The sequence below is a fragment of the Chiloscyllium plagiosum genome, chromosome 2 (genome assembly GCF_004010195.1).
Source record: "Chiloscyllium plagiosum isolate BGI_BamShark_2017 chromosome 2, ASM401019v2, whole genome shotgun sequence".
NCBI classification, from domain to species: Eukaryota; Metazoa; Chordata; class Chondrichthyes; order Orectolobiformes; family Hemiscylliidae; genus Chiloscyllium; species Chiloscyllium plagiosum.
In genome coordinates this window covers 9,871,744-9,892,711 of record NC_057711.1, presented here as the reverse complement: position 1 = coordinate 9,892,711, position 20,968 = coordinate 9,871,744, and the positions used below count along the sequence as shown (strand labels likewise).

At 42.8% G+C, this 20,968-nt stretch overlaps 1 protein-coding gene across 1 annotated transcript in view; it reads left to right on the top strand.

Annotated features, from left to right (window-relative positions):
- The window catches only part of rgs12b (regulator of G protein signaling 12b), a 269,956-nt gene extending 250,625 nt beyond the window's left edge, over positions 1-19,331 (top strand). The window contains exon 19 of the mRNA XM_043703699.1: positions 18,177-19,331. Coding sequence (XP_043559634.1) covers positions 18,177-18,535 — 359 coding nt within the window. The 3' untranslated portion in view covers positions 18,536-19,331. The remainder of the gene's footprint in view (positions 1-18,176) is intronic.
- Positions 19,332-20,968: the final 1,637 nt, after the last annotated feature.

Below are 20,968 nucleotides of genomic sequence, written 5' to 3'. Positions count from 1 at the left end.
GAGAACGTGCAAACTCCACACAGTCAGTCGCCTGAGTCGGGAATTGAACCCGGGTCTCTGGCGCTGCGAGGCAGCAGTGCTAACCACTGTGCCACCGTGCCGCCCATACTGAAGAAAAGTATTCATTCAGTGTCTCCCCAATCTCTTCCGCCTCCACACGCAACTTCCCCCTACTATCCTTGACTGGACCTATTCCTACCCTAGTCATTCTTTTATTCCTAACATACCTATAGAAAGCCTTGGGGTTTTCCCTAATCCTATCGACTAAGGACCTTTCATGTCCCCTCCTTGCTGCTTTTAGCTCTCTCTTCAGGTCCTTCCTGGCTACCCTATAACTCTCAATCGCCCCAATTGAACCTTCACGTCTCATCTTGAGATAGGCCGCCCTCTTCCATTTAACAAGGGATTCCAATTCCTTATTAAACCACGGCTCCCTCGCACGACCCTTTCCTACCTGCCTGACAGGTACATAATTATCAAGGACACTCAATAGTTGCCCCTTGAACAAGTTCCACATATCATTTACACTCTTGCCTTGGAGTCTACTTTTCCAAGCCACACATCCTAAGTCATGCCTCACCGCATCATAATTTCCCTTACCCCAGCTATAATTCTTGCCCTGCAGTACACACTTATCCCTCTCCATCACGAGTGTAAAAATCACCGAATTATGGTCACAATCACCGAATTATGGAATGAATCCGGTTGGGGGCAGGGAGCAGTGGAAGGAATGGGAAAAGGCAGGGAAGGGAGTCAGGGGCTGGGGAGGTGGAAGATGAGGTATTGTTCCTCTAATTTGCACTGTGGTTCATTTTGGAAATGGAGAAGGCCAAGGATGGTCATGTTGAAAAGGGAGTGGTTGGGAATCTTGGCCTCCTCCATTACCACAACGAATCACAGCGCATTCGGAGGAAGAACACCTCATTTACGGCCTGGGCAGCCTACAGCCCAGAGGACTCAACATTGAGTTCTTCAATTTCAAATAACCTCCCTCCCCATTCCCCAACTCCCCAGCCCCTCCCCATCCCTTCCTCTGCCCCGTGCCACCAACTGGATTCATTCCTCCCATTGACCAACCAGGTCATACCCTCTCCCACTTCACCTATCCCCATGTCACCCCGCCACCCCCTTTATCTGCAGCTTCGACCCCCAGTCCTGAAGAAGGGTTACACCTGAAATGTCGACTTCTCCACCTCCTTGGATTTCTCCAAACTGCCTGGCTTTCTGTGTTCTTCCAGCCTCCTGCCTGTCCATTTTGGATTCCAGCATCTGCAGGTTTTTTTTTGTTAAAAACCAAACCAAACAAGAGAAAAGAATTGAGAGTGTGGTGCTGGAAAAGCACAGCAGGTCAGGCAGCATCAGAGGAGCAGAAGAATCGACGTTTCGGGCAAAAGCCCTAATTCAGAAGGTCTGAATTCAGAAGAGAGTGACTTTGAGCTGGCTGATCAGAGCTCATATAATGTGCACATGTAAATAAAGGGTGACTTGGTGATGGATACTGACCTCTGTGCAGTTATTTCAGAAGCAAAGGATATGGGGAAAAAGCAGAAGCAGGATATTGAATTGGAAGATCAAATATGATCATAACGAAAAGCCAAATGGCCTATTCCTGCACCTATTTTCTATGTTGAAGTTGATACTTCACCAAAAAAATTCAACCCAAACTATTTGTTTAGGTTGCTGGAAAATCCTTATGCCCCATTTTAAATTCCACTGACTAGCTGTAATGAAGGGGAAGCGGTGGTGGCATGGTGGTAATATTACAAAACTTGTAATCCAGAACACTTCTCCAACCTTCTTGCGGGTATGGATTTGAATACCAAAATAACAAATGGTGAAAATTGAACTCAATTTTTTAATCCGATTTTTTTTAAAAAAGTGAATCTAATGCAATCATGTATTTTTAGGTGGCTCAGTGGTTAGCACTGCTGCCTCACAGCACCAGCGACCTGGGTTCGAGACCAGCCTTGGGCAACTGTCTGTGTGGAGTTTGCACATTCTTCCTGTGTCTGTGTGGGTTTCCTCTGAATGCTCCTATTTCCTCCCACAGTCCAAAGATGTGCAGGTTAGGTGTATTGGCCATGCTAAATTACCCTGATGTATAGGCTAGGTGGATTAACCATAACAAATGTGGTTTATGGAGTTTAGGTGGGATGATCTTCAGAGGGTCAATGCAAACTTGATGGACCAAATGGCCTCTAACCACACTTAGGGATTCTATGAATAAAACCATTTTCTCTTGCTAATCTTTACATTTTTACATACGGAGAAACTTTTACAATGCAATTATTCTTATTCTATTATTCCTCTTAATCTTTTTCTTGGTCTTTGTGTACAGAATTCTATAAACTTCACAATCTTCAGATTTCATACTTAGCAACTTTCTAGACTTTTTCTTTTGATTTCCATTGTTAGCCATGGTTGGAGCATTAATCTTGTATAAAAAATGTACTTTTGATGTAAACTTTTTTTACAGATTTAGAGGAGGTTTCAGAAAAGTTCTTTCACCGAGATGATGATAGATATCTGGAACCCACTGCCTGAAGGGGTGGTAGAGGTAGTTTCAGGAGATGGTCATACCCCTTAGATTAGTTACCTCGAATTTGGTGAGTAGACAGGGATAAGAGGGTGTGACTATGAGCGAGACAGGTGGAGGAATCTAAGAGGTAGTGCTGAAGGCATCTCACTCCTTGAGCTTGTCTAATAGCTTTGAGATTCTTGCTCATTGTGTTGATGAAAGCAAGGTGTGTAGGCACTGTTCTGCAGGGAGCCATTTAAGATGGGTAGAAAAGAGAAATGTAGTTGTAATCAAGGATGGTATAGTCAGGGGAATGGACACTGTTCTTTGAGAGTCCCGAAGGGTATGTTGTCTGCCTAGTGCCCGGGTTCAGGATATCTCATCTGGGCTGCAGAGGACCTTGAAGTGGGAGGGGAAAGATCCAGTTGGAATGGCCCATGTAGGTATCAACAACATTGGTGAAAAGAGGATCTGCTGAGGGAATATGTGCAGCCCGGGGCTAAATTGAAAAGCATAACCAAAAAGATAATAATTCCTGCTTACTACCTGAGCCATGAGCTAATTAGCAATGGGTCAGCAAGATTAAAGAAGTAAACACATGGCTCAAAGATTGATTTTGGAGAAATGGGTTTAAGTTCATGGGATATTAGTACCAGTACTTGGGAAGGAGGGAGATGTTCCGATGGGACTGACGATTTGAATAACTTTGTGGGGGGAGGGTTCAATTGAGTGGCAAAGGGTAAAAGAGCGGAGCGCTCAGCAGAGGTTATTAAAGTTTCCAGAACAAGTAGCAGGACTGAGAGTATGGAAAGGGTCAGGAGGCTAGGGATTAAGGGTTAGTTGGAGGCCATGGTCTAGTGGTATTATCATTGGACTGTTAATCCAGAGATACAGCTAATGTTCGAAACTCATATCAGTGGAATTTGAATTCAATACCAATCTGGAATTAGGAGTCAGTGAAGACAGTGAAACCATTGCTGATTGTCAAAATAACTCATTTGGTTCACTAATGTACTTTAGGAAAGGAAACTGTTGTTCCTACCTGACCTGGACTACACATGACTCCATATCTACAATAACATAGTGAGCTCTTAACTGCTGTCTAGGATGGGCTATAAATGCAGGACTATCTAGGGACACCCTTATCCCATGAATGAATTAAAATAAGAATGTAACTTCAGGCACAGCATTTAAGGAAACAACTGTGAGAAGGGGGTACTGTCAGTGGATGTAGGGGAAGAGGTGTATACATGGCTTTCCAGAAGACATTCGATAGGGTGCTGCATAAAAGACTCATCCATAAGATAAGAATGCATAGAATTATGGATAACTTACTACCATGGATAGAGGACTGGTTAACCAGTAGAAAGCAGAGAGTAGGGATAAATGGATGTTTCTCTGGTTGGAGATCAGTGGAGAGCGGAGTGCTGCAGGGGTCAGTGTTGGACCCACAACTGTTCATGATATATATAAATGATTTGGAAGAGGAGACCGAGTGTAACATATTCAAGTTTGCTGATGACATTGAATTGAGTGGAAAGGCAAACTGTGCAGAGGTTGTGGAGAGCCTGCAGACAGATTTAGATAGGTTAAGTGAGCGAGCAAGGGTCTTGCAGATGGAGTACAGTGTTGGTAAATATAAAGTAAAAATAGTAGATCAGGGTATTATTTAAATGGTGAAAGATTTCAGCAAGATGTTGTGCAAAGACTTAAGAGTGCTCGTACATGAATTGCTGAAAGTTGATTTGCAGGTGCAACAGGTACTCAGGAAGGCAAATGGAATATTGGCTTTCATTGCTAGAGGGATTGAATTTAAGAGCAAGGAAGTTCTGCTGCAATTGTACAAGGTGTTGGTGAGGCCGCAACTGGAGTATTCTGCTCAGTTTTGGTCTCCTTACTTGAAGAAGGATAAACTGGGTTCGGAGGGATTTCACCAGGTTGATTCCAGAGATGAGGGGGTTGACCTATGAGGAGAGGTTGAGCCATCTGGGACTGTACTCACTAGAATTTATAAGTGGGGATCTTATAGAAACATAAAATTACGAAGGGGTTAGATAAGATAAAGTCAGGCAAATTGTTTCTGCTGGTGGGTGAGATTAGGACTGGGGACAGGCTTCAGGATTAGGGGGAGTAGATTTAGGACAGAGATGAAGAGAAATTGCTTTTCCCAGAGAGTAGTGTATCTATGGAATTCTGTGCTCAAGGAAGCAGTAGAGGCAGCTTCATTAAATATACTTAAGACACAGTTGGATGGGTTTTTGCATGGTAGGGGAATTAAGAATTGTGGGAATAATGCAAGTAGGAGGAGCTGAGACGATAGATATGGCCTACCCCTGCTTCTATTACTTCGAAGCTATGACTGAGGGTGGTGTACATAAATGCACACTATATACAAACAAGCTTTTAATGAGCTTGTAGTACAGATTGAAATTGGCTGGATGGGTGCAGCATCAGCAACACTCAAGAAGCCTGACACCATCTAAGACATAACAGCCTACTTGATTGGCACTACATCCACAAGCATCCACTACCTTCACCACCGACGCTCAGGAGCAGCAATCTATCTGCACTATGCACTGTAGAAATTCACCATTGATCCTCAGACAGCACCTTCCAAACCAACAACCACTTCCTTCTAGAAGGATAAGGGCAGCAGATATATGGGAACACCACTACCTTCAAGTTCCCCTCCAAATCACTCACCATTCTGACTTAGAAATATATCACCAGAGATATGGCTGCAAGGGTATCAGGGTTGGAAATTAAGTATCCACGGATGCAGTTTCTATTGAAAGAATGGGCACAGGACAGGGTTGCTGCGTTAGTAGGAAATTAAATCCAAAGTCAAGAAATGATTTAGAGTCAGAAGGCATAGAATCTGTGTTGGAAATGTGTTGCTGGAAAAGCGCAGCAGGTCAGGCAGCATCCAGGGAACAGGAGAATCGACGTTTCGGGCATAAGCCCTTCTTCGGGCTTATGCCCGAAACGTCGATTCTCCTGTTCCCTGGATGCTGCCTGACCTGCTGCGCTTTTCCAGCAACACATTTCCAGCTCTGATCTCCAGCACTGTCACTGGGTCAAAATCCTGGAATTTCCATCTAATGGCATTGTGGGACAACTCACAGCAGGCGAACTGCAGTGGTTCAAGAAGGCAGTTCACCACCCCCTTCTCAAGGGCAACTAGGGACAGGTAATAAATGCTGGTCAGCCATCAACACCCATAATGCACAAAAAGAATATGTTTTTAGAAATGTGGCAAGCATGACAGAGATATGGCTGCAAGGGTATCAGGGTTGGAAATTAAGTATCCACGGATGCAGTTTCTATTGAAAGAATGGGCACAGGACAGGGTTGCTGCGTTAGTAGGAAATTAAATCCAAAGTCAAGAAATGATTTAGAGTCAGAAGGCATAGAATCTGTGTTGGAAATGTGTTGCTGGAAAAGCGCAGCAGGTCAGGCAGCATCCAGGGAACAGGAGAATCGACGTTTCGGGCATAAGCCCTTCTTCGGGCTTATGCCCGAAACGTCGATTCTCCTGTTCCCTGGATGCTGCCTGACCTGCTGCGCTTTTCCAGCAACACATTTCCAGCTCTGATCTCCAGCATCAGCAGACCTCACTTTCTCCTCATAGAATCTGTGTTGGTCAAGTTGCAGAACTGCAAAGGAAAAACGTGTTACGACATGGAGGTTAACCCCTCTGTTAATTAAGCCAACATCCAGAAAATCCTCACCTCGTAATCTGTTAAGATATGAGTGACAGAGAGCCCCCAAACTCCACTAGTTAAAGAAAATAACATCAATTTATTTCTAACTCAGAAAGTGAACATTAAACAATAATTATTCACAACTCTAAGCCCCTCTTTCTCTTAACTGCTTACGGTGGCTCAGTGGTTAGCACTGCTGCCTCAGCGCCAGGAACCCGGATTCAACTCCAGCCTTGGGCAACTGTCAGTGTGGAATTTGCACATTCTCCTGATGTCTGCATGGGTTTCCTCCGGGTGTTCTGATTTCCTCCCACAGTTCAAAGATGTGCAGGTTAGGTGAATTGGCCATGATAAATTGCCCACAGTGTTCAGGGATGTGTACGTTAGGTTCATTTGTCATGTGAAGTGTGGAGTAATAGGGTAGAGGAATAGGTCTGGGTGGGATACTCTCTGGACAATTTGTGTGGACTTGGGCCAAATGACCTGCTTCCACCCTGCAGGGATTCTATGATTATAATACCTCTTAACTCTTGTTATAAGAGTGGCACGGTGGCTCAGTGATCAGCACTGCTGCCTCACAGCACCAGGGTCCCAGGTTCGATTCTAGCCTCGGGTGACTATGTGGAGTTTGCACATTCTCCCTGTATCTGCATGGGTTTCCTCCAGGTGCTCTGTTTTCCTCCTACAGTCCAAAGATGTGTGCAGGTCAGGTGAAATAGCCATGCTAAATTGTCCATAGTGTTAGGTGCATTAGTCAGAGGGAAATGGGTCTGGGTGGGTTACCCTTTGGAGGGTCGGTGTGGACTTGTTGGGCTGAAGGGCCTGTTTCCACACTGTAGGCAATCTAATCTGCCTCTAACTCAATAACAATATGCTGTTCCAAATAAGACATTTATTTAAATGGCATCCACTCAATTTCAAAACCACACAGCCACTGTCTTCTTCTGTGTCTTCACTCTTCCAGATGAGGATCTCTGTGGGTCGTCTTCTTTTACTGTGAGTATGTTTCACATAAAAAGGTGCTTTTGATAGAGAGTGTTTCCTAATTTATTGGAGAGTAAGATGTTAGATGGGCAATTAGCTCTCTCCAGTTTTTCTCTGTACAGCAGTTGCTCTCTGACCAATTTTCAAAATGTCTGCAGTTTATACCCCCACCCCCACCCCCCCCTAACATTGAATCATCCCATTGGTTCGATATTGGCAAAATAATAAATTCAAACTCAATTGGGTTTTACTATCCTGTGGTGAAGATTAATAGGAAGCCAGAGGACTGGAATGCCCTTAAAAGCCAGCAGAGGATAATTTTAAAAAGCAATAAGGGGAGAGAAGGTGAAATATGAGAGTAACCAGCTAGAAGATTGCAAGAGTTTTTAAAAATCTGACCTATAAGAGGAATACAAGAGTGGACATTGGACTGCTGTATAATGAGGCTGGAGCAGTAGTAATGGGGAACAAAGAAATGGCAGAGGAACTGAATAGGTAGTTTTTATCAGTTTTCTTGGTGGGCGACACAGTGGCATACCAGATCTTCAAGAGTCTTAGGGGGGAGTAGTGAGTGTAGTGGCTAGGAGATTGGATAAAGAAGTGGCAGATGGAATACTGTGTTGGAAAGTGTCAGGTTATGCACTTTGGTAGGAAGAATAGAAGCATAGACTACTTTCTAAATGGGGAAAGGCATCAGAAATCTGAATCACTAAGGGACTTGGGAGATCTAGTTCAAGATCCTCTTAAGTTTAATGTGCAGTTTAGTTGGTAATGTTGAGTTGGCAGTTAGAAAGCCAAATGAAACGTTAACATTCATTTTGAGAGATTACAAGACTAGAGATGTATTGCTGAGGCTCTGGACAAACTACATTTGGAATATTATGAGCACTTTTGGACCCCATATCTGCTGAGCTGGTGTAAACCACAGTAGGTTTACAAGAACGTTCCTGAGGATAAAGAACTTGTCATATGAGGAAAAGTTAATAAGACTGGTTCTGTACTCAATGAATTTAGAAGGATGATGGGATATCTGGTTGAAACATAGAAAATACTTAGAGGCCTGGATAGAGTTAACATGGTGAAGATGCTTCCACTTGTAGGAGGACAATGACTCGAGGGCACAGTCTCAGAGTGAAGTGACAACCTTGCAGAACTGAGATATGGAAGAATTTCTTTAGGTAGAGACTGGTGAAACTGTCGATATCAGCCGTAGAAGGCAGTGGGTGTCAAGTCAGTGAGTGTATTTAAAAGAGATGGATAGGTTCTTGACTAATAAGTGTGTCAAAGGTTATGGGGAGGAAGCAAGAGAATGGTCTTGAGGAACATATCAGCCATGATTGAATGGTGAAGCAAATGGCTAATTCTGCTCCAATATCTGATGGTCTATGACTCTATGCCAATCCTCTCTCCATGCCAGTATCTTGCTCCTATCACCATGGGCTATTATTTAAATGTTAACGATTGTGTGGTTTGGCCCACATGTTACTTCAGACCACAGTAAATGTGGTTGACTCTTAACTGCCCTTTCAAGTAAGCCATTCACTTCAAGGGCAGTTAGAGATGGACACAAATAATGGGCTTCAAAATGATACCAAATCCCATGAAAGAATTCTTAAAAAAATATTCTTATAATCAATATGAAAATGATTTCTCTATCACTCCACTTAGCTCTTATAACTCTGAGTTATTGTTTGGCAGATGGTGAGAACAGTATTTCAGTGTTAAACTATAGTTGAAGTAAATTACACAGAATTACAAGAAATGCAGGCTGTGGAGAAGATTAAAACAAGATTAGTAAGGAACTGAAAAGCAATAATTATCAGTAAAGACTAAACACGTTTCAAAATTCCAGCACGCACAATATTTTACGTTAATGTGAAACTGTAATTGATTATTGTAACAATCGTTAATATTCTTTAGGGAAGGAAATCTGCTATTTGCATCTGGCCTGGCCTACATGTGACTGTAGACCCACAGTGATGTGGCTGACTCTTAACTACCCATTGAAATGGCCTGGAGAGCCACTCAGTTCAAGGGCAGTTAGGGCTGGGTAACACATGTCTAGCCAGTAACACCTATGAAAGAATACAGAGAAGAAAATCAGAAATGAAATAGGATAGTCAAATTGTGAAAGCATCTATTGTTCGATCAAATTCACCATTGCAGTTCAGCAAATTCACTTTAAATTCTGACTCATTGAACATTTCAAACGCTGAATAATCAACTATCCACACTATTTACATGTTAAAAACATTGCTCATATGTCCCAGAGATTCTCTTACTATATTTACATTTAATTTTTGCAATATTGAGGCTTTTATTATAATGATTTTGCAGGCTCCTATTCTGCTGACCTATGATGATTCATAGTAAGGACTTTGCAGCGACATATGTTTGGAATGTGTTCAAATCACAATAAGTTATCTCTACCCTCTGGAAGGACAAGAACATCCTACATCTTACCATCTTCTCATGCAATTGTCCCAGATTTTTCAACATAGCCCACATCATTCTGGGCGTTAACAGACTGGTGAATGTACTCGACCATGGGGAATCATGTGGGAATTTTTAAATGGCACTAGAAGCATTTGTTCCTTTGTGAGGTCGAAGCATTCTTTATACCTCCCACACCCAGCTGTGAGAAACAAAATAAATGTTTTTACTAAAGTGTCCAACAAAAGTACAATCTGAATTATTCCAGACAGTAAAGCAAAAGCGCTTCACTAAAATAAACGCGAATACAGAATGGGCATATACATGCTATAGGAGAAAGTGAGGACTGCAGATGCTGGAAATCAGAGCTGAAAATGTGTTGCTGGAAAAGCGCAGCAGGTCAGGCAGCATCCAAGGAGCAGGAGAATCGACGTTTCGGGCATGAGCCCTTCTTCAGGAATGAGGAAAGAGTGTCCACCTTGAAGAAGCTCTCCTCTAGCATCTGCAGTCCTCACTTTCTCCAGGTATTTGGTTATCTGGCCTAAAAGATAATTGTTGGTTTGGTGTCAATATTTGGTGGTTCTTGTGAGAAGCTGCTTTGGAAGCGTTTTGTCTTATTATTCACTCATTGAAAATGGGAATTACAAGCTAGGACATTTATTGTTCAGACATAACTGCCTTCTGGAACCTGTCATCCATGTGCTGTAAGTAGCCCCACAATGTTGTTAGGGAGGGAATTCCAGGGCTTTGACCCAATGACACTGAAGGAATTCAAGTGAGTAGCAAGGGAAACTTGCATACAGTAGTGTTTCCATGTATCTGCTGGTTTTGTACCTCCAGATAGTCGAAATCATGTCTTTGGAAGTGCAGTGATAGGAACCAAGTAAACCCCGACCTCAAATTTACCTGGACCGTCTCAGACTCCTCCCTCCCCTTCCTAGACCTCTCCATTTCTATCTCAGACGACCGACTCAACACGGACGTTTACTATAAACCGACTGACTCCCACAGATACCTAGACTACACCTCCTCCCACCCTGCCCCCTGTAAAAACACCATCCCATATTCCCAATTCCTTCGCCTTCGCCGCATCTGCTCCCAGGAGGACCAATTCCAATACCGAACAAACCAGATGGCCTCCTTCTTCAAAGACTGCAGGCCATCTGGGTTGTACTGTATTGGAACTGGTCCTCCTGGGAGCAGATGCGGTGGAGATGAAGGAATTGGGAATATGGGATGGCGTTTTTACAGGGGGCAGGGTGGGAGGAGGTGCAGACCATGTAGCTGTGGGAGTCGGTCAGTTTATAGTAAATGTCCGTGTTGATTCGGTCGCCCGAGATAGTAATGGAAAGGTCTAGGAAGGAGAGGGAGGAGACTGAGATGGTCCAGGTGAATTTGAGGTCGGGGTGGAAGGTGTTGGTAAAGTGGATGAACTGTTCAACCTCCTCGTGGGAGCACGAGGCAGCGCCGATACATTCATCGATGTAGCGGAGGAAAAGGTGGGGAGTGGTGCCAGTGTAGCGGAGGAAGATGGACTGTTCCACATATCCTATGAAGAGGCAGAGATAGCTGGGGCCCATGCAGGTGCCCATGGCTACTCCTTTGGTTTGGGGGAAGTGGGAGGATTGGAAAGAGAAGTTGTTCAGGGTGAGGACCAGTTCAGTCAGTCGAAGGATGGTGTCAGTGGAAGGGTACTGGTTGGTACGGCGGGAAATACATGCTATATACATATACATGCTATAACCTCATTGTTTCAACGGTGACTTTACATAAGTCAAAACTGGAACCGGAAGCATACTGTTGATGCCAGACCATAGAGATTGCTGGACTAGAGAATGTTGGATTAGGAAGATACTGCTATGAGAACAATGGAGAAGTAGGATCAGTTACACAAACCATCCTATTAATTTGACATGCATGAAAAAAGATGTATTATTGGAGAGAATAGGAATATATTTCATAAATGGGAACATGAGATTATACTTCACAAGTTGTTATAGAACTTTGCATTCCAGGTACACGTCTATCCCTTCTGGGATATGTTCAGAAATTGAATATGAGTTGTCAGAGTACAAAATGTAGCTGTGTAGTGATAATTAGATTGAAGCACATTAAAGTCCATTGGACAAGGCTATCCCTGGCTGACAGTTCATGGTAGTATGCATGCAGTATTTTATGAGACACACCTTTGTACAGTGTTATAAAACATAAATAATCAGATGGCTCTTGCCAGATGAGTACATAATGCCTCTAACAGCTGAATATCATTATGCTATGCAATTCATATTGTCATACCAAGTGACAGACAAAACCCCTCTGTAGTATATATGCCTGCTGATGCTACAGAAATGAAAAAGGACCCCCCTACAATTTTAATTTGAAGAACATGCAGTAAAAACAAGTTTAATTTTGTATTACTGACAGATAGCAAGAAGCTGTGATATTGAAACAAAATTTACTAAACGAAAATAAAATTTACCTAGCATACATACCTGATTGTACATAATAAAGTTGAAGAACACGTGCTTCACAGTGCAAATGTGATCCATGAATTCTTGTTGCTTTCTTCAATCAATTTCATATTAGTTGCTGTATAGTTTATTTGCCAATGCAATATTGATTTGACTATATGATAAGGTATGACCAAAGACCCAAAAGAATGATTTGAGCTTATATATTGCCTTTCATGTCCCAAGGACTTCGTTCTAAATACTGTACATTTCAAGTGGTACATAGCCACTTTGGTCCCAAGAGGACCAGTTCCTATAAACTGCCACAAATATGACAGTCAAATTGCATACACTGAGGTCCTCTCAGCTAGAAAGTAAGAAGACTGTTAAGTTAATCTTATTACTTGTAATACTTGTTCAGGCAAACATGGTTTAGATGGCTTTACTTGTAGAGTTTTGATCACCGTGCTATAGGAAGGATTATATTAATTTGGAGAGGGGTCAGAAAAGATTTACCAGAATATTATTAGGACTGTAGGGTTTGAGTTATAAGGAGGGCTGCAGCTGGAGCATAGGAGGTTGACGGGTTACCTTATGGAGGTTACAAAATCATGAGGGGCATAGATAAGGTGAATAGCAAAAGTCTTTTCCCTAGGGTGGAGGAGTTCAAAATTAGGAGGCATATTTTTAAGGTGAGAGGAGAAAGGTTTAAAAGGGACCTGAGGGGCAACTTTTTCACACAGAGGGTGGTTTGTGTTGAAAATAAACTGCCAGAGGAAGTGGTAGTTGGAGGTAAAGTTACAACATTTAAAAGACTTGCTTAACAAGAATTTATCCAGTTCTGCCTTAAAAGTATTCAAAGATCTGCTTCCACCACCATTTACTAAATTCCAAAGACTCAAGATGCTCTGGGAGATGAAATGTACAATTCCTGATTTTTAATCAGTGACTGCTATTTTTAAAGTCTCCCATAAGAGGAAACATTGTCACCATACCTACCATGCCAAGACCCATCAGAATCTCATCTTCGCCATACCTACTTTGCCAAGACCCCTCAGGATCTTAGGAAATGTCATCACCATACCAATGTGTCAAGACCCCTCAGGATTTTGTATGTTTCATTCAAGTCATTTCTTACTCTCCAAATTCCAGCAGATATAAAGCTAGCTTATCCAATCCTACCCCACAAGACAACCTTCTCAGTGCTGATATAGGTCTTCCAAACCTATGACCACTTCCATCTAGAAGGACAAAGACAGCAGATACACCGCGCAACAATCGCCAGGCAGGAATGTTCCCTTTCAGTCAGGGAACACTTACGCGGTCAAGGACATTCGACCTCAGATCTTCAGGTGACTATCCTCCAAGGCAGACTTTGGGATACGCAACAATGCATAGTCGCCAAGTTCAAAGGCTGATAGCCAAGTTCAGTACCCATGAGGATGGCCTCAACTGGGATTTTCATAGAATAGAATCCCTGCAGTGTGGAAACAGGCCATTTAGCCCAACAGGTCCATACCGACCCTCCAAAGAGTAACTTACCCAGACCCATTACCCTACCACTCTACATTTACCCCTGACAAATGCACCTAACCCACACATCCCTGAACACTATGGGCAATTTAGCATGGCCAATTCACCTGACCTGCACATCTTTGGATTGTGGGAGGAAACCAGTGCACCCAGAGGAAACTCATGCAGACATGGGAAGAATGTGCAAACTCCACACAGTTGACCAAGGCTGGAATTAAACCCAGGTCCATGGAGCTGTGAGGCAGCAGTGCTAACCACTGGGCCACTGTGCCACCCAGGATCTTGGGCTCATATCATACTATAGGTGACACAACTGCACAACACACTCTCATACACACACTTATGCACAAACACACATACACACACACACTCTTACACACGATCGCACTCACTCACGCAGACCCTCTCTTCTGCATGTTTTCTCTCAAACACACATACACTCACGGTCATGTGCACACCCTCTCACAGGCATATACTCTGTCACACTTGCACACACACACACACACTCCCTCACATACACACATATGAGTCTTTGGGGTGAATTTGCATTTGCAGATTTATATTTGTTCCAAAAGCACGCAATCTGTAGCAGTCAGTCCATGTTGCATTTTATAAATTCCTACTTTGGAAATAGAACCAGTCTAATTCAAGATTGGAATATAAACAGACTCTAACGTCACACCTTTAATGTATTGTCTGAGCTGAGATGTCACCATTTTTGTAAAACTTGAAGTTATCTTGGGAATGTGACTTGAAAAAAGTTCTGGGATTTGCATATTAATGAATCAACCCATTCTAAGTGATTAAGACTTAGTAGCAATCTAGGTCTGTTCAATACATCACATCAGTTGTATGACACTTTGATCTTTTGCTATAAATTCTGTGCCCTGTGATCCTGCCCCACTAGATACCTGACAAAATAGCAGCGCTCCAAAAGCTTGTACTTCCAAATAAACCTGTTTATTTGGATCCTGAATATAACCAGGTGGTGTGTGATTTTTTTAACTTTGAAAACTGTCGTGCTGGAAAAACACAGCAGGCCAGGCAGCATCTGAGGAGCAGGAGAATCGACGTTTCGGGCATAATCGACGTTTCGTCGATTCTCCTGCTCCTCGGATGCTGCCTGGCCTGCTGTGTTTTTCCAGCATGACAGTTTTCAACTCTGGTACTCCAGCATCTGCAGTCCTCACTTTCTCCCATTTTTTTAACTTTGTCCATCTCAGTCCAACACCAGCACCTCTACATCATGGTATAGACATGGTGGGCCGAAGGGCCTGTTTCTATCCTGTATGACTCTGTGACTAAGGCTCTCACCATCCTGTCTTCTGGATATATATTGTCTCCTTCACTGTCACTGGGTCAAAATCCTAGAATTCCCTCCCTACAAAAATGTAGGTGGCCCGACACCAATGGACTAAAGGGCAACTAGGGAAGGAATATATGCTGGACTCAACAGTGCCATCTATTATTGAACTATAACCTACTTTTATATTCAATCCCCTTCACAAAAACTGATAACATTCTATTAGTCTTCCAAATTACTTGCTGTAACTGCATAGTAACCTTTTGTGATTCATGCAGTGGGACACTGAGATCCCTCTCTATCTCAGAGCTCTGCAATTCTCACCTTTCAGATAATATGGTTCTTTTATTCTTCCTGCCAAAATGGATAATTTTACATTTTCCTACATTATACTCCATTTACCACATTTTTGTCCGCTCACTGGAGCTTTTTGGAACCTCTTTATGTCATTACAGTCATAGAGATATACAGCACGGAAACAGAACCTTTGGTCCAACTCATCCATACCGACCAGATATCCCAACCTAATCTAGTACCATTTGTCAGCACTTGGCCCAGATCTCTCTAAATCCTTCCTATTCATATACCTATCCAGATATATTTTAAATGTTGCAATTGTACTACCCTCCACTACTTCCTCTGGCAGCTCATTCCATACATGCACCACCCTCTGCATGGAAAGGTTGCCCCTTAGATCTCTTATATCTTTCCCTTCTCGCCCTAAACCTATGCCCTCTAGTTCTGGACTCTCCCACCTCAGGAAAAAGACTGTCTATTTATCCTATCCATGCCTCCCATGATTTTATCTCTCACCTTCCATTGGCCATTTAAAGTTGGTCAACAAAATGCTGGTCATGTCCTCTTCACAACTTGCTTTCCTACCTCACAACTATACCTCTGTCCCTCCATCTATGTCATTAATATAATTTGTAAACAGTTGAGATCTCAGCACCTCAGATTTCTGTGGTGCACTATTCATTATACCGCACCACCCTTATAAAGATCAATTTCTATTGTCTCTTATTCATCAAATCCTCTATCCATGCCAATGTGCTACCCCCATCCCAGGAGCTTTTACATGCCAACAAGCACACATGAATAACTGCAATCTTAAGTTCCCCTACAATCAATTCACTCACCATCTTGACTTGAAAATATATCATTCTTCCTTCAGTGTCACTGGATCAATATCATGGATTTCTCTCCCGAATGGCATTGTAGGTCTATCGACAGCACATGGACTGCAGCTCACCATCCCTTTCAAAGAGCAATTAGGGATGGGCAATAAAGACTGGCCCAGCAACAATGCCCACATCTGATGAAAAACTAAATAAAATTAAACAAGATCCAGAATGCAGTCAAAAGAAATCAATGTTTCTGCTTTTGGTCAAAATGTGACATGAGACAGCAGCTACAAAACCTGAGGCAGTGAATGACATGTCTCATTAATTAAGTGTTTTTTTTTTGTTAATTGCCATTTGCAAGATCTTGATGCACAGATACTAGATGCTGATTTTATTTACATAACATTAATGACAAGACATCAATAATAATTAATTGAAGTACTTTGAGATATAGCAGGGATGTGACTACAGAACACAAGGGTTATTTACTTTTAGTCTGTAAAAACATGCTCAGACACATACTTCATACTTCAGGTATCACATCAACATTTCTATATGCTACTTAGAAAAGGATCCAATTTCAAATCATTCACAGCATCTCATATTAGCTGTGGTTCAGTTGATAGCATTCTCACCTCTGAGATGGAAGGGTGTGATTTCATGTGCCACTGCAGGACTCTACAGGCAGCATCTGAGGAGCAGGAGAATTGGCGTTTCGGGCATAAACCCTTCATCAGGAATCATCAGGACTCCTGATGAAGGGCTTATGCCCAAAACATTGGTTCTCCTGTTCCTTGGATGCTGCCTGACCTGCTGTGCTTTCCCAGCAACACAGTCTCGACTCTGATCTCTAGCACCTGCAGTTCTCATTTTCTCCCACTGCAGGACTCTTACCAATATTTGTAGATGCACCATTGAAAGCATCCTATCTGGATGCTTTACAGTTTGGTATGGCATCTTGCTCTTCTGAAGACTGCAAGCAACCACAGAGAGTCATGAACACACACACCAGACTCCTATCCACTAACTCCATCTATACTTCCTGCTGCCTCGGGAAAGCAACCAACATAATCAAAGACCCCTCTCACCCCGGTTATAGTCTCTTCCACCTTCTTCAGTCAGCCAGAAGACAGCTTCTTCCCCATTGTTATTAGTCTTTTGAACGGACATCTCTCTGTTAATGTTGATCTCTCTCTGCACCTTCTCTGGCTATAATATTGTATTCTGCACTATGTTCTGCTCCCTGATGCATTTTGTACAATAAGGTCTGTCTGTATAACACGCAAAATAACACCTTTCACTGTATCTTGGTACATGTGACAACAATAAATCAATCAATCAGAAATCTAGACTGATACTTCCATATGCTGCACAGTTGAAGGTGCCTCTTTCCAGAATAACATGGGAGTTGTAGATGAGAATGTGGAGTTGAGGCCACAACCAGCTCAGCTGTAATCTTGCTGAATGGTGGAACATACTAATGGGGCTGAATGGCCTGCATAAGCTACTGGTTGTATGAGTCATAGATTCACATGGCACGGAAACAGATCCTTCGGTCCAACTCATCCGCGTTGACCAAGCATCCCAATCTGACCAAGTCCCATTTGCCAGCATTTTGTCCATCTCCCTCCAACTCTTTCTATTCATCCAATGCCTTTGAATATTGCAATTGTACCAGCCTTCACCACTTTCTCGGCAGTTCATTCCATACTCACACCACTCACTGCGTGAAAAAGTTATCCTTCAGGTCCTTTTTAAATCTTTCCCCTCTCACCTTAAACCTCGGCCTTTAGTTTTGGACTTCCCTACCCTGGGAAAAAGACCTTGGCTATTCATCCAATCCATGCCCCTCATGATTTTATAAATTTCTATAAGGTCACCCATCAGCCTTCAACATTCCAGCGAGTATCCACTGTAAGCACCAGTTGCTAAAAATTCTGATACGAAATTCTCAACACAGTTTAGTGATATTTGTGATATGTTGCAACTTGTTAATAATGAACAAGAGCTATTCATTTCATCTCTTCATAGAAAGCACACATTTAATTAATAAAAGCCAGTGCATTGGTATTTAAGTCCTGTGTTTGTCATTATCTTAATGCGCCTGTTTTTCTTACTCCTTTAAAGGTTCCATGAATGAAAGGGGAAAAGTTGCTTGGAAGAAGCCTGCTTGCTTTGGACAGAATCCGAACACCCCAACAAGTGTAAACAGGACTGCTCTGGCTGCTGGTGCCAACCACTCCCATGTAACACTTCCTGTAAACAAGATTATTGACATCGATGGAGTGAAATCAGAAAATACTAGGACGGCAACTGAAGAGTCAGATGGGAACCTGAGTTTTGAAGGCTACATTTCTGAACTGAAAGGTTGCCAAGGGAGAATGCGCACTGGAGTTTATCGGATGTCAGAGTTGCCATCACTGATAACAGCGAAGAGTGACAAGAGTAAGACGTCAGAGATACAACATAAGGCTACTTTTGTCTGAATGTTGATCATGCATTTTCCTTAAGAAGGGTCACAAAATGTTGGTTTGAAGTAATATTTGGAAAATTGTGATTCAAGGCAGTGATTTATTGCTAAAAATGAAATAATGTGCACAATTTAGTTATCCTCAATCCTGTATCTTCTGCATTAGTCAAGCAACATTGAACAAAGATTCACTAACTTTAAAATCCAAAATTTGGAGAGGTAAGGGGCAATGATGTTAAATTAATGGCATCGATTCTAGAATTTTATTCTAGTTGTTAAGAGAAGTGAAGTGTTAGCATTTTTTTCAGTAGCAACCTGTTTACATTAAGCAGTCAGGTTTTTCGATGGGATAACAAGATTACTTCAAGATCACTGAAGTAATCTAGCTAATGCTACTTCTTTTGAATATGTTCTGGTGACATATCCTCACTAAAGGTAACAGCCTAAGTTACATAACTGGAAAGATGAATGCGGCTATAGATATATACATGATAGCTAGGCAGATGGACAGGCAGGAGTTAATTCATTCCCTTGTGTTGTTATCCTCTTCCCCGAAGTTGATTGTCATGGATTTGCACATTCTGTGCTGTTGTTACACATTCCACATGGATCAACTCCATCCACTCCATTATATCTGTCAGCCATTTTCACCGCTGCTCTCACCTCCTATGTTTCTGTCAATCTTTCCTTCCAATGGCCCTAATAAGGGGAAAAGGTGGTGGCATGAGGGTAATATCACAAAACATGTATTGCTGTAATGTTTATGGGCATGGTGGCTCAGTGGTTAACACTGCTGCATCACAGTGCCAGGGACCCGGGTTCGATTCCAGCCTCAGGCAACTGTATGTGTGGAGTTCTCCCTGTGTCTGTGTGGGTGTTCTGGTTTCCTCCCACAGTCCAGAGATGTGCAGGGTAGGTGAATTAGCAATGCTAAATTACCCATTGTGTTCAGGGATGTGTAGGCTAAGTGCATTAGTCAGGGGAAGTATTGAATAATAGGGTAGAGGAGTGCATCTGAGTGGGATACTCTTTGGAGGTTCAGTGTGGACTTTTTGGGCCAAATGGCCTGTTTCCACACTGCAGGAATTCTATGATGATTCATTATGGTCATTAAAAAAATGGCAGAGAGATTACAGCAACAGGCTATCCACCAGCTAGAGTGATGGTGACAACACCACATAGCTATTTCTATAAGCCCCACTAGGATTCGATCCTGATCATTGGGTGACTAGTTTCCACTTAAGGGTCCCCTCCTGACACTGCTGATTAAACTAGTGGTTAGTGAGGTGAGGGGACTGCTGGCTCCATGGGTCGCACAACCAGCAAACTCAGGCTAGTGCCACTATTGGACTTGTGTATCCAACATCATACAAAAACACTCAGTGTCCAATCAAAGGACCCAACATTGGGAAAGGGAGGGTAGGAGTGAGGTACACTGAGAGTCCATACCTTGCATTGCTGTTGACCCCCAATCCCTGGCAATTCCTCCTATAACATGGAGTCCAGCCACAATAATGGGCCTCAGGTGGTGTCCTACTGGCAGCTCTTGGTGGATGAGTCTTCCATCACCAGCATCATTGTTCCTGGAAAGGCCCATTGTTGTCCGTTAAATGCCTATGCAGTAATTAATTTGGCAGACCTTTCCAAAGAAGTGACTCAGGGTTGCCGCAAGCTTTCCCTCCAGGGGCGAGACCTCTGTATTTTTAATTAAGTATAGAAGCATAAAAAATAGGAGGACATGTTGGTCATTTGACACTTTTGAGCCTGCTCTGTCATTTAGTATGGCCAAAGCCAACCATCCATTTCAGTGCCCTGTTCCCACTCTCTCCCTGTCCCCTTTGATCTCTTTAGATCAAAAGAACTGCGTCTAACTCCTCCTGGAAACATTCACTATTTTAGAATCATAGAATCCCTCCAGTGCAGAAAGAGGTCATGCACCCAACCTCCGAAGAGCATCCCACCTTTACCTTGGTAGTCCACCTAACCTGCATATCGCTAGACTATACTGGGGCAATTTAGCATGGCCAATTCCCATAACCCTCAACGCTGAAACATTTTCTGTGGCTCACCACTCATTAGGTGAATAAATTTCTCCTCATCTTAGGCCTGAATGATTTATCCCTATAGCCTTGAGTCATAGTTCTGGACTCCCTGGTCATTAGGAACATCCTTCCTGTGTTTACCCTGTCTTAATCCTAAGAACTTTATAAGCTTTTGTGAAAAATTGCAGCCAAGGAATTCTGGTAGCTGCTGTTAAGATTTTTGACTACATCAGAGTCTATTTGATGCTGCTGGCATGGGCTGGCTGTTCTGAGCTCAGCAAGTGCCGATCAATCACTGTCACTACTGAAGTAGTCCTGTGGATGAGGAGGGTCACCCCAGAACTGTAAAGAAGAGGTAGGTTGACAGGACCAATCAGAGGAGGTCTCAGCGACGGAGTTATGAGTAG